At 38.7% G+C, this 15,189-nt stretch overlaps 1 protein-coding gene across 1 annotated transcript; it reads right to left on the bottom strand.

The window, feature by feature from the left end:
* Positions 1-3,340: 3,340 nt before the first annotated feature.
* On the bottom strand, positions 3,341-12,130 carry LOC124862559 (ATP-sensitive inward rectifier potassium channel 12-like). The gene is made up of 2 exons (XM_047356542.1): positions 11,722-12,130; positions 3,341-7,935 (listed from the first exon to the last, which is right to left on the bottom strand). The coding sequence occupies exon 2, from the start codon at positions 7,815-7,817 to the stop codon at positions 6,552-6,554; it is 1,266 nt and encodes a 421-aa protein (XP_047212498.1). The 5' UTR covers positions 7,818-7,935; positions 11,722-12,130; the 3' UTR covers positions 3,341-6,551.
* Between the last annotated feature and the right edge of the window lie 3,059 nt (positions 12,131-15,189).

The following is a 15,189-nucleotide window of genomic DNA, read 5'->3' on the forward strand; positions in this document are numbered from 1 at the left end:
GCCACCCAAACCTTTTGATTCTGATGGTACTGGAAAAAGGACCTGCAATAAAATATCAAGAAAATGCTAAGAGTGGGTTTCTTTGACGTGACACGTCTTGATTATATCTCGACTCTTTGAGCCAAGAACAGCTTTAATATCTTGTTGCATTCATTAAAAAATCATTTTGAAGCATGTCAACCATATACAGTCACCACAATGTCTCACATAAGAGTGTCAATGAGTTGTTTTTTTTTGATGAAGCAAGTTAAAAAAGCATTAAAAGAAGCTTTGTCATAAAAGATTACATATGTTCATCTCTAGCAAGAGTCAGAATAATTTCCAGCTTAGTTAATTGAACCATTCTTTTTCAAAGGTGGAATGATTATACAACAAAGAACTTTAGCTATTTAAAAAACAAAACTAGAATTAGGTGCACAAGTAATTTTTTAATTTAATGTAACATTGTTAAAATTATACATAAAGGCTCAAACACATAAGTCCACCCCCACTATTAGCATTGTCTTTAGTAGCCATTAATTCTAACTGGATATTTGACTTCTCTTCTCTGTAAAGCAGGTAGATCTCATTGACTCACTGGTTTCCTGCCACACACAGTTTTTAAACTTAGGGTGTGTAAATTACTGTAAATATGTGGAGAAGCAACCAAAGCCAAAATAAAACTTTGAACAGTCTTCAGAAAGGCTAAAGATCTGTTGATCAAGACCACTTAAAAGATAAGAAAGTTACTGTGCTTGGAAGAAAAGATTAATAATAAAATAAGGTGGTTCAAATTTTTTACATAGTACTGTCAATTATTGAGATGAAATAATTACTGTAAACATATTTTCTCTGAGAGTATTGAGATCAGATTTTAAGACTTAACATCTTAATTTCTGACAGTAATTACTAATTTGACAGCACCTCATTAGCAATAAAAATCTGATCTTGTGCTGAAGCGTCCAGACTTCTTTCTTGAGAGAAAGGAACTGCAGCTGTTAGTGTAGCATCATGTTAGTCTTCCTTTCTACCCTCCACCTCTCTCTGGCAGCTGAAGGAAACTACAGAGCTGTCGCAATTAAGGCTGAATGGCAATTAAGGCTTTTAGCAACCCACTCTGCGTGCTCGAAGACTGACCCCACATGGCTTGTCATCCGCCAACACTGCAGAGTGGGTGGGAAACATCTCCTCAGCACACCTTCTATCACGCTGCTCATCTTGGAGGATGCAGCTCCAAGGAAGTGACAAATTATGATCTCATTTAGTGGCAGAAAAAGACAGATTTACTCTGCAACTTGTTGCCTCTTTGGCTTCACATATGTCAGGTCATGTATAACTGATATGATTTCTGAAGGCAGCACCAGGATATGAACGCATGTTTAATATTTCCTTCCTGGATACACAGAAAAAAATTCCTAATTTGATGTAATCATCATCACAATATCAGTGTGCACAATATTAATACCGTAAAGAACCTCTTGGAAATATAATAAGTACTGTTTAATCATACTGATGTCCCTTTACTCACAATCTGGGTCCTGCAATTGAAATAAAACCAAAGCAGACTGACATTAACACTGTAGACTGAAATATTTATTGCAAATCATATTGACGTTGTGATGTTTCCCAACAATATTGTATCACCTTGAAAACACCATTTCCCAGTTGTGGCTGTATCATGGAGTGGGGAGGCTTTTTTTCTGCAAGGCTAGTCAGAGTTGATGGTGAAGACAGGTGGAGCCAAATGCAGAACATTACTAAAAGAAAACTTGTTTGGGGGCTGCCAGATTTCAGAGTAGGGAAGAGATTGATGATCTGAACATGCAGCCAGAGCTTCAGTCTAAGAGTTTATTTCAGTGGTGTCCAAACTTTTGTTGTGTTTGTGTTCCAACTTACTATGAAATTAGAGTGAAGGATAAAAGTGACTAATAAACACATATTTTATGTTGTAACTATTTATTTCCATGTTAAGAAGATTTCTATCTGTCAGTAAAAATCTTACCCTAAACAATTAAAAAATGTGGTCTTTTGCATCAAACTCCTGTGCCGGCGGGCCAAATTTATACTGTTCTTGAATTGTGATTAGGAGCTGCAATAAATCAGGGCCACAATGGTCCGCAGGCAGTACTTTGGACACCCCTGGTTTAGATCCACACATATGCCTGTGTTAGAATGACCCAGTCAAAGTGCAGACCTAAATCCAACTGAGAACACTTGAAAACTGCTATTCAGAGCTGCCCTCCATCTAGTCAGACTGAGCTTAAGCTATTTTGCAAAGAAGATTGAGGCAGAGATTTCAGACTCTGGGTGTGCAAAGAAATTAGATTTCTTTGTGATCGTGACTGGGTGCTTCTGTGCATGTGGTCTGTTTCCAGAGGTCAGGGTTACAGCGCGGTGTAATGTAGAAGAACAGCCAAGTCTTCTCCATGTACAGTCAAAGGCGTGCCTGATGGGTTGTGTAAGAGTGAAAGCAGAGACCTGTGTCCCCCAGCCAGAGAGGGTTCAGCAACTCACAACTGTAAACTACAACTTGTTCACTACCCCACCTGCTGATCTTATGCGTTAAAACTCTACAAAACTTTACCTAGAAGGTCCCTGTGGTGTCTGTGTCTGACTGTAAGGAACAAAAGGCAAAAAGGGTTGGCTTCGTCGTCCTTTATTGTAGTAATCTGGAGATTTTATTTATACTCTGTCAATTTCCAAACTCAAAGAAAACAAGGAAAAATCAGGATAAAATCAGTTCAGACACATTCAGTGGAAGACAGCAAGAACAATTTAATTATCTTTGAACATTATTTTAATCTCTTAAGTAAAACAAAAATATTATTACGTAATTCTTTCTATCCATATCTTTCTTTTGTTATTCCTAATAACCTTGAAATCGAAAAGGAAGAAACTAAAGCGAACTATTTACAAAACATGATTCAGACAGCTGTACAGATTTAAACTACTCTCCTTCACAAAGCTCTGGGTTTAATGATTCTGTTTATGGGGCAGGACCAAAACGTAACTTTGTAAATGATCTGCAGCAATGTCAGCAGATCAGATGATTCCAGGAGTCTAACAGTCTTCCAGTCAGTCAGTCAACCTAAAAGTCATGTTTTTTGGAATGCGGGAGGAAGCCGGAGTACCCAGAAAGAACCCATGCACGCACAGGAAGAACATGCAAACTCCATGCAGAAAGACCCCCGGCTGGGAGTTGAACGCAGCCGACTGGCATGTATTATCTTCCATTGAAGCATTAATGAGTTCTGAAGGTTTACAAGGATATCAAGTGGTGTGAATCATCAGTGTGGTATATGCACCTGTTTGCACAATTTTTAATGTACATTTAAAGCACAAATCTGTCAGGACTGATGACTTATTTCAGATAATTTTATTTAGACTTCCTTGTTGCCTGTGGGGGTGTTACAGAAACCAGTTTGCATTACTTTTCCTATTTTTCTTTGTTTTCTCCTCATCCTGCTTTTTCTGCATGGAGTTTGCATGTTCTCCTCGTTCACATGGAGCTTTCTCCCAGTGCTCAGATTCCTCCCACAGTCCAACAACATGAATGTTAGGTTAACTGGTCTCCAAATTGTACTTAGGGATGAATTTGTCTGTGATGCACTTGCAACCTTTCCAGGGTGTGACCCGCTTTTTTCCCAAAAACCGCTGGAGATACGCACCAGCTGCCCAAGATGCAGGAAACGACTGATCAAAATTTAAAAGCTGAAAGGAGATAAAGACATGGATTCTGGGTATAACTGTTCATATCTAATGTCAACGTACAAAATGAAGCTGCATTGGTTTTATTGTTTATCATACAAAGATAAAGCAAAAACGGAAAAGTAAAAAAAAAGACAGTATGTGGCAAACCGAAGAAACCCTGGTTATGTAAACACTACATGCAGCCTCATTTCTTTTTTACCATGTCGGCATCTGTCCTTAAACTACCAGCAGGTGTATTTTCAACATTCTTAATTATTTTCATAAAGTCAGACGAGCCCGACTCTAGCTGAATCTGCAGCAGGATGCGATTTCTCTGGGAAGTCAGATCTGGTAATGAAATAATTCCCAGTTTAATCCCCTTACAAGCCAGAACACCAATGGGAGTAGCTTATTGTTTTGATGCTAACCACTATTAGCTATCTCTCCCCTACTTTCTCCCTGCTAATTTTACTATGTACTGGATGCACTTTGTTGCATTCATATTGAATATGGAGTTTTGGACTGCTTGGAGAACTCTGACTTTAAGAGTCAAAAATCTAACATCAGGGGTATTTTATGTAGTATTTACATCTGTGAACTTGACTGAGAACTCTGAAAGTCTGATTTCCAAGTACAAATATTGATACAGATATAGGAGGAACTCAACACAAATGTCTAAACAGTTTTGATGTTAAACCCCAGAAATAAAGGCTGAGTACAATGTTTTGTTTCACTTGTCCCTCGTCACAAACCTTATAAAATAAGGAATATGTTTTGTTACATCCTTCTATATAAAAGTGTTAATTACATAGCACCAATTTACATCAACAACCAAGCTCTGTATATTTCATCACATAATAGTGACTTTTGATTACCACAATGATTTATGAAACAACTGGGGACATGTTTTTGCTAAGAATTTGCATGCTGCTTCTTTTTGAAATTCTATAATTTATCATTTCTCTATTTCTTAACATTTCTTGTACTTTTGTGTAGTTTTAATTTTAAGTGCATGACCAGATGTTTCTTCCCCTCTTCACTACTTCATCTTTAAAAAGGAAAAAGGTGAAAAGAAAAAGCTTGATTTTAATGTGAAAAGTTGCCCAGATTTCTATGAAGGCCTGACTCCCACACTAGAAAAAACCCTCATCAGCAGCAAACACCGCTGCGACCATCTGTATGTTGCCTACAGCAGAGATTCTCCACCTCCTCAGCAGCAGGGTCCCTTGTGTAATTTTTCTGAAAGCGATGCTGAAAGCTGTTATATCAGAGGCCTGCATTTTTGGCACTGTCCTTCACTTCGCTGGGTTAGTTTATATTTCAGGGACCCTGACAACAATAGGGTGGGATAATTTTTCTTGATTTATTTTAAAAAAACTACAACATGCTACAAATACAAAATAGTACATAAATAACTATTTTAAAAAAATAAAACATTAATCCTTTTGGTATTTACTGTTACAGTCACTTGCCTTGCTCTGAGCAGTTTGCCATGGGCTCTCCAACACATTTAACAAACACCTGACCTTCAGGCTTTTCCAGCTAATTTAAACCCAAAATAAGTCAGAGCCATTGTTTTGAGAGCAAACAAATCTGTCCTCACTGTTTGAATAAACTGCTTTATATGGCGCACAATCTGCCAGCATGGAACAACAATAACCAGCAGAATTAAGGTAAGTGGACTTATAAAAGTATTCATACCCACATTTCCCATATTTTATCATGATATACTCAAACCTTCAATGTGTTTTACTGGGATTTTATGATAAAATGACTCAATGTTGAGCATAATGGTGAGGTGGGAGCAAAATGACATACACTGTTTGCACATTTTTTAATGAATAAATATCTGTGTGATATACATTTAGCTTTAGCCCTGCTGAATCAATACTTTGTAGAAGCACATTTCACCTCAGTTAGAGCTGCATATAATTAGGGGTGTTCCTCCATTAGATTTGCACAACTGGATACTAAAGTTTCCCTACTTTTGCTTGCAAGATATCTCGAGCTTAGTCAGACTGGTTTGGAGAGCGTCAGTAAGCATCAGTTTCCAGGTCTGGCAACAGATTCTCAGTTAAATTTAGGTCTAATATGCTTTAATCTAAACCATTCTATTGTAGCTATGGCTGTGTGTTAAGGGTTTATGTTTGCCCCAATTAAGTCTTTTTCATCCTTTTCTGGTTTTGTACTAGGATTGCCCTGTTTTTAGCTTCATCCATCTTTCCGTTAGTCCTGACCAGTGTTAGTTTTCCAACAAGCATAGCTTTTTGCATGAAGCAAAAGTTCAGATTTCAAATCAGCTATATTTATACTGAGAAATTAAGATGTGTATTAACTTAGAGTAAGAATTGTTTTGGTAAATAATCAGCAGTTACAATTTCTCCCCCTTTATATGACAGATTATCTAACCCTACCTTATGTTTCCATAGGGTCTGTCATCTGTATGTGTTTCCTTGTGCAGCTGTCAAAGTTAGTCTTGCAGATGATGCTGAGATTGCCCAGTGGAATATTCTACAAATTTAGTTTACTAAATAATAAGCTTCACTGCAAACTACACATTATCCCATTGAAGGAATGGGATTTTTCTCAGAATACACATGTATAAAACCATGTTAATTGCATGCACTACTGAATTAGGATCCTCTGCTGTGAAACATTACAGTTTTCATTTGCATCTAATAAAGCTCAAGAACCACCTGGAAAGGAAGAAAATGTGTGCTTCTTGTAAAATTTTGACAGTAATCCTTGTGTGGCAAACAGAGAGTACCACTGGTCTTCAAACTGTAACCAAGATGTCCTCATTGGTGTCCGTGTGTCAACAGAATGACATTCACAAGATGACCCACTTTAGCCACCACAACCCCTCTGTTGGCAGAAAAAGGTTAAAGTGCTGATTCTCTTCGAGAAGATGGTTGATTGCGTTCGGTTGGGGTTAGCTCAGACGAACTCCTCTTCTCTTTTTCGTTATCCGTGGCTCCATTAACATCCTCATCCCGACTGATGAAGGCCAGCTCATTCTCATAGCAGAAAGAATTGGCGCCAGACGTTGGGAATTTCCTCTCCTCCATATCTTTGGCGCTGCACCTGGGGGTGGACGGCACCTCAAATGTTTTGTGAAAGTAGGCATAATCAATCCTGTACTGGCTCCTCTCCTCGAAAATGACGGGCTCGAAGCAGTGGCCCCACAGGATCTCAGAGGGCAGGTAAGAGCAGCGCGCTTGTGTTGTCATGGCTGTTGCCTCCACCAATCCTTCCAGTATGATCACGATCTCAAAGTCAGATGTTTCCAGATCTTGCTTGCTGATGCCAAAGAAAGGACTTTCTTCATCGATCTCATGAATGACAGTGAGCGGGGAAACCAAAAACAGACGGTCCGTGCCTTTATCATAACCAACATTCATGTCGATCTGATCCAGGGGAATGAACTCGCCCTCTTCTGTGTAGCGGGGCTTCACCATCTGAGCCCGAAAATGAGCCTCCACAATGTGGCTCTTCCTCAGGTTAGCAACCCTGAACATGAGGCACAGCTTCCCATCCCGCATGGCAATTACTGCATTGTGGCTGAACAGCAGAGTCTCCGCACGCTTTTTGGGCCGTGCCATCTTGGCCATGATGGCACCAATCATGAAGGCATCAATGATGCAGCCTATGATGGACTGAAAGACCACCATGAAGACAGCCGCTGGGCATTCCTCCGTCACAAAACGAGCTCCGTAACCAATTGTCGTCTGGGTCTCAATGGAGAATAAAAAAGCACTCACGAAGGTGTTAACCTTGGAGACACAGGGAATAAAACTATCATCCTTATTTTCCATGTCACCATGCAGGAGGCCAATGACCCAGAAGGCCAACCCGAATGTCAGCCAGGACACCACAAACACTAGGCTGAACAGCAGGAACATGTATCGCCAGCGGATGTCCACGCAAGTGGTGAAAATGTCCGACATGTACCTTTGGGACTTTTTGTCCATGTTCGCGAAGTGGATGTTGCACTGGCCAGTTTTGCTGACAAACCGGCTGTGACCTTTGTGTCTCGTGTGGATCTTGCCATTGCCAAAGCTGCCCACGGCTGGCATGGTGCTCAGTCTGAGTCCTTCTTCCTCACAGGACAGAAAGCTACGGTGGTGGTGGGCCCTTCCTACGCTCATGCCGCAGTGAAACACAGCCAGGGGGGCTTCACACAACCAGCCTGGCTCATGCAAAACTGAGCCAGCTCACAGAGGTGTCCAGCTCGGTTCGGCAAAACTTTGTATCAGTTGTCAATTCCTGCAAAGGAAGGACAGGCAGAATGTTACCACCAAGTGCAAAGATGAAACAGGAAAACAAGACTAAAAATCAAGAGTATGATGGCTAATATTTTCTTAGCCAAAGTTTAAAAGTAATCATTTTAATATTTCCTTTCTGTCTCAAATGCAATGTTTATTCATTATTGTCTGCATAATTGCGACAAGGATTTAAGTTAAATGTACAAATTTTCTCAGTTAGAAATTTTACTTTTTATTTTGGCCCGCAAAGACACTAGGTAACCTACAAAATCCCCTTTCAACAACAACCACTCAAGGCATTGATTTGGATTTGTCTTCCTTGCTTTTCCTCTAGCATGATTGGAAATACTCTGGTTCATACTATGCACATTTCACAGATCATCAAGGTACAGAAATAGCCATCTAATTCAATGCCCCGCCATTTTATTTGACGTATCTTGTTTTTCCTCCAGCTGGCACAACTATTAGAGGCACTGGAGTACTGCGATGAAGCTGTGTGATTCCCTTGCGAGGCTGAAGTGGAACGTAATAAGGGTTAAAAAAAGATGGGGCAGAAAACTGGGTATCGAAACAGAGGTCACTTCAAATACAAAAGGTTCTATTGCGATGCTTAAAGTGGTCACCAAGGAAATGTCATGAAAAAACTGCTTAGAATAGCACCAGGTCAATATTATGCTTTTTTTTAATTATTAACCTGATTTATCTTTAAAGTTTTAGATATCTAATTAACATTTTTTGTAACTTTTGAATGATGCAGCCACACCAAGTTTTCTGTAAATTCAATGAGAACCCTTGAGATGATCCATTTTGAAGCTAAAACCTTCCGATTCTTGCAGACTGCTGTGTGGGGACCTTATGATTTTACATATTTTTGCATCTAGATGGCACGTTAGATATGCTAACTTGTGAATGATGCCCAGACCGATATATTTTAAAGTTTAGAATAAATATGATAAATGAAGGACAACTAGTTAATGCTGGAGCTGAGAATTTAGTTCATAATGTTTAGGCGGTGAACTATGAACATGAATAGATTAGTTTTACTGAGGATGAACTGAATTAAGAACTGGTTCTTGTTAAGGATAAACATTTTGCAGTTGTACCAAACGTTTTCCGTTTATGGGCTGAGAAATAAACATTCCTCTGTGAGATGCTCAAAGCTTGCAATATTGCTTTAAAGTATAACCCTGTCTTAATTTAGGCCGACTGTGGCTCAGTGGTAAGAGTTGTCTTGCAATCTGAAGGTTGTGAGTTCAAATACCACCTTCTTTCTGCCACGTGTTGATTTATCCATGGCAAAGAACTTAATGCCAAGTGTTGTGAAATTAGCGTATCATGTATGAATGTGTGCATGTTTGTGAGTGCAGTTGGGTGGATGTGGCTCAGTCAACTTTTTAACAATTTTCTCCCTGGCCTGTCTGCTGTGTTCCTTGTTCCTTATGATGCTGATTGTTCTCTTCTCCAACAAATCTCTGAGACCTTCACAGAACAACTTGAGATGAAATAACACACAGGTGGGCATTTTTCACAAGAAGCTAAATGGTTTTGTACCTTTTAGAAAAAGTGAGAGCAATCTGAACTGTTTTTATCTGATAAGATTCTATTTGTCTGTACATGCTGCTAAAATATATTTGCATGCTTTAATTTTGTCTTTCTTATTGTGTATCATTTTAAAATCCATGAAAGGTTTAACATCTTAAGCTTTAATATCTTTATACCTCGGTCTTTTAAACAAATTGTCTTTTAAACATGTTATTACCTTTGCCCACTGTGGTGGATATTAAAATGATTTCAAAGCCACCCACAGCAGGAGTCATGACAAGGACAGCTGTAATCAGATACTTCAGTTCAGTAAGATGCAAAACATAATTTGGATAAACTGGTATTAGTTCGCCACCAGTAATCAGACAATTGACTTTAGAGCTTTTACATCTCAGGTGAAAAATGGCTGAAATGGAGGCAAATACGTGAGCACCGAAACTTGTTCAGCTTAACCTACTCGGCAAGTTTTATGTAACACTATTTGAAAAACATTTAACAAATTTTTTTTTTCTCACTGAAGTCTTATTTTAGTGTTAGTTTTAAATAGTAGTTTTAAAGGTTAGTTCTTAAAGCCTAGGCCTGCAAGTTAGCCTTATGCTAAATGGCCATAGACAGGGTTTAATTGTTTTCTGTCTTGGTCCTGATCAAATACATTTGAAATAAATAATTAAAATTTTTTAATTAAGTGACTGTTGAAAACAACTGATTTCATTTGTTTTATTTAGGTGAATCTGAAAGAGGCAGAGAGAAGTTTAATAAAGGCACAATAAACCTTTTAGTTTTTAATTTAAAACTTTAAAATTCACTGCTATTTTGTGTTGATCTGTCTCCCAAAAACATTCAGTAAAATAGATTATAGTTTGTGATTGTAACATGAAAAAATTTGGAAATGTTCAAGCAGTATGAATACTTTTTTAGGTACTAAAGAGTAAAACACGGTTTAGATGACTAGACGTTGACAGATACAGTTTTTAATCTTAACACAACTAGTAAAGAAAAGTAGGCCACACTTTCCTGGTTCCACCACCTGGGATGTCATCATTTACTTGAGTTTGGGTTGTAGCTCAATACTTTGAGCTGTCACATTCATTTCTTTGGCATTCGTAATGTTCATACAGCACATTTTCCTATTTCTGAGTATGTGGGATATGATATGATATTAAGTGCAAATCAGCAATTTCTAATGCATTTTGCGAAACAAATTGACAATCTACTGTTTTGCAAAGTAAAAGAGCTGTCAAGATTTTTCTGTAATTCATCAAGAACCACAGAAAAATAACTTGTTATGAGTGCAGAATTAATTTTCTAAAGGTGTTCAGAGGGGCTAAAATTGATAATCCTGGGACAGCGAACCAAAAACAGAAGGCAAGGACATCAACATACATTTGGGAGCTATAGTGGTGAACTAAGAAGGACAAAACATTGACATAAGGAAAAACAAAAAAATTAATTATTGCAATTTTAAAAAGTCAAATTTTCCAAAAGTAAGAATCTGCATATAGGGCTGTGTCTCTATGCAGAACTGGCCAAGTATCCCATCTAATGATGACATTTAGCTTAAAACATAATGTGTTTTGAATGAAAACTGATCCACAAGATTCAGGAGCATTAGAAAAGAAAAACAAAAACAGTTTTGCTTTCTCTGACATTTTTCAGTTTAATAATAAAGTAATCAAATATTCTCAAATAAATATAATGTGTTTGCAATAATACAATTTCACATTTTTATTTGTTTTAATAAAGCTTCTGGAGTCCTGTAATCTACCCTACCAATGTTCCCATCATGGATCTTGGATAACTCCCTGTTTACACCCTTCATTTAACAGGTTTGTGTAATGAAAAGTAGGACAGGGACAAATTCACTACGCTGGGACTAGTATGTTTGTAGGAGTGGAAGTACTCTTCAAACTACAACAGCTAATAGTAAATTTTATGCTTTTTTGCATGCTTCCATTTTTATTTTAAACAATCATTTGTGTTCATCATCTAGTTGCTAGGGAGCAGAATGTGAGTTTCTGAGGGATATTGTTTTGAAATTTTTATGTGCTAAAGCTCGTCCGTTTCTCACAAATCACACTCTGCCTGCTGTGCTGTTATATTAACGCTAAAGAGATGGTGAGGGTTTTTCCTGCTGTGAATTGTTCCCACTGAAAATATATTTGAGCTGAAAGATGAGCAACAATCCGATATAAAATCCAGCTCCATCCCGGTGGGTTATTGTGTCTAAAAAAAAAAAACAACATACCTTTTTATCATGTGTTCTTGATAATAGTAGATTTTTTGTTATTCTTCTTTTCCAGGTTTCTTTTTAACCTAATTGCTGCATGATTTTCTTCAGGCTCCTTTCACTTCTTCTCCTCAGTTAGGGGTAGAACCACTCTATCATCCCAAGAAAGGAAAGTAGAAATCCAGTGAATATCTTCATGTTTCTGTCTGATTTAAATATATCTATTTCACCACCAAATCTGGAGAGGATCCCAATCTTTCCTGCTCAGCTTGATGTCCAAGGGTTCAGAAACAGACCAGAAATCACAGAATGACTTCGGTCATAATTTTCACTCTCAAAATAGAACAGCAGTCTAATTAAATGAATTTAGGGCCTGCTGATCCGGTCCAATCAACAATTCGATTCTTCACAGCTTCTCCTCACAGCAGCAGTGGTCAGCAGTCTCTCCTTTTCCACGTGTCTTTTACTTTCTTAGTATACTTGCCATCTGATCTTGTTCTGCTGCATATCCCACTCTGTATCCCACATCTAGTGAACTATTGCTCACAGCTCAGCTCTGGTCCTCCCCCTCCCTCTCATGGTGTCACTGTAGATACTTGGCATTTGGAAATGACTACATGCTCTTCCACTATGAAGTGTTGATGGTCAGCTGATGAAGGGACCAACTGGTTCCATCAGGATTACCGTGTGCATGCATGGCCTAAACATGAGGACGACGTACAGGGACTGGACAATAAACTGAAACACCTGGTTTTAGACCACAATAATTTATTAGTATGGTGTAAGACCTCCTTTTGCGGCCAATACAGCGTCAATTCATCTTGGGAATGATATATACAAGTCCTGCACAGTAGTCAGAGGGATTTTAAGCCATTCTTCTTGCAGGATAGTGGCCAGGTCACTACGTGATACTGGTGGAGGAAAACGTTTCCTGACTCGCTCCTCCAAAACACCCCAAAGTGGCTCAATAATATTTAGATCTAGTGACTGTGCAAGCCATGGGAGATGTTCAACTTCACTTCCATGTTCATCAAACCAATCTTTCACCAGTCTTGCTGTGTGTATTGGTGCATTGTTATCCTGATACACGGCACCACCTTCAGGATACAATGTTTGAACCATTGGATGCACATGGTCCTCAAGAATGGTTCGGTAGTCCTTGGCAGTGACGCGCCCATCTAGCACAAGTATTGGGCCAAGGGAATGCCATGATATGGCAGCCCAAACCATCACTGATCCACCTCCATGCTTCACTCTGGGCATGCAACAGTCTGGGTGGTACGCTTCTTTGGGGCTTCTCCACACCGTAACTCTCCCGGATGTGGGGAAAACAGTAAAGGTGGACTCATCAGAGAACAATACATGTTTCACATTGTCCACAGCCCAAGATTTGCGCTCCTTGCACCATTGAAACCGACGTTTGGCATTGGCATGAGTGACCAAAGGTTTGGCTATAGCAGCCCGGCCGTGTATATTGACCCTGTGGAGCTCCTGACGGACAGTTCTGGTGGAAACAGGAGAGTTGAGGTGCACATTTAATTCTGCCGTGATTTGGGCAGCCGTGGTTTTATGTTTTTTGGATACAATCTGGGTTAGCACCCAAACATCCCTTTCAGACAGCTTCCTCTTGCGTCCACAGTTAATCCTGTTGGATGTGGTTCGTCCTTCTTGGTGGTATGCTGACATTACCCTGGATACCGTGGCTCTTGATACGTCACAAAGACTTGCTGTCTTGGTCACAGATGCGCCAGCAAGACGTGCACCAACAATTTGTCCTCTTTTGAACTCTGGTATGTCACCCATAATGTTGTGTGCTTTTCAATATTTTGAGCAAAACTGTGCTCTTACCCTGCTAATTGAACCTTCACACTCTGCTCTTACTGGTGCAATGTGCAATCAATGAAGACTGGCTACCAGGCTGGTCCAATTTAGCCATGAAACCTCCCTCACTAAATTGACAGGTGTTTCAGTTTCATTATCCAACGCCTGTATATTCAGATCAAGGGGTGAAATTCACCAGTTTACTGTTCTCAGAAGGATGCAGTCAGCACATTCAATACCTCTGTAGTATTATATTTGATTAAGGAATATACTTCTAGAATGAATAATTTTGTTTCCATTTAGACTAATTTGGATAAGGAAATGTTCGTGTTACACAGGCATATAAGTGCTTTCTCACTTAAGTTTAGTATTTTACATAATACGTTAGTTCACATGTTCACAGGCAGTTATGGTAGGTTTTTGACATATTAGACAAGTCTGTTAGGGTAGAAACTGTGAAAGATAATAAATCAATAAACAGGTTGCATTAGTCTGCACACCTTTAAACTAACACTTTGTTAAAACACCTTTTGATTCATATACAGCACCTGTCTATTTGAATTCTCACCTGCCATCACTTATATGAATCCCGATAAACCTACCAGTCAAATGTTTTAGAAACACATTCTCATTTAATGGTTTTCTCTATGTTTATGACTATTTACATTGTACACGGAAGGCATCAACAATGTGAATGAACACATATGCAAGTATGTAGCAAACAAAAAATTATCAAAGAACTTTAAATATGTTTTATATTTTAGATTTCTTAAAGTAGCCGTCCTTTGCAGAATTGACTGAAATATTAACCTTTGGCCATCTCTCAATGAACGTCTGGGAAGTTCTTTCAAGATTCTTTGGAAAACAATTTCAGGTGACCACCTCATGAAGCTCAGGGAGAGAATACCAAGAGAGCAAAGCAGTCATCAAAGCAAAGGATGGCTATTTTGAAGAGTCTAAAATATAAAAATGTTATTTTAAACATTATGTTTACTGTATAATTCCATGTATGTTCATACATAGTTTTTTTGCCTTTGGTAAGAATCTACAATATAAATAATCATGAGAATACAGAGACCCATTAAGTGAGAAAGTGTATCTAAAACTTTTGACTGGTAATATATGTGGAGACAAAACAGGACTTTTCTCCAAAATAGTTGAAAAGTAAATTACAAACTCTTCAGGGAGGCTTTAAATAGGTCGTCAACAACACTGAAGACACCAGACACCACACAAGCAAAACGTTCTGCCCAGATAATGTGTCGAAAATGAGCCCAAGAACAGCCCTGGTCTGGGAACATTTCGTTATTTCACCTCTGGTAAAGAGAAAAAAATGTTTAATTCTTGCATGGTTAAGATTTACGAAGTTTTGAGCTTTTCTTCCAAATAAATTTTGTGGGACAATGTGGACTTATAAAACCAAACAGTTTGGTTTGCAATTCCTAAAGAGATGTCTTTGACACAAAGACATTGCTAAAGATCACCAAAACAACGCCATTCCCACTGTACATGGTGGCGGCAGCATCATGCCGTGGGGTTATGTTTCTCTAGATTGAGTTGGGATTTCTGATAGAAAGCATCAATGTGAGTTCAAATATACATAAAAGAAGACCTTCACCAGAAGAAAAGTAAAGTTTTAGAAAAGTCCCACAAGAGTCCATAACT

The sequence above is a fragment of the Girardinichthys multiradiatus genome, chromosome X, assembly GCF_021462225.1.
Source record: "Girardinichthys multiradiatus isolate DD_20200921_A chromosome X, DD_fGirMul_XY1, whole genome shotgun sequence".
Taxonomy (NCBI): Eukaryota; Metazoa; Chordata; class Actinopteri; order Cyprinodontiformes; family Goodeidae; genus Girardinichthys; species Girardinichthys multiradiatus.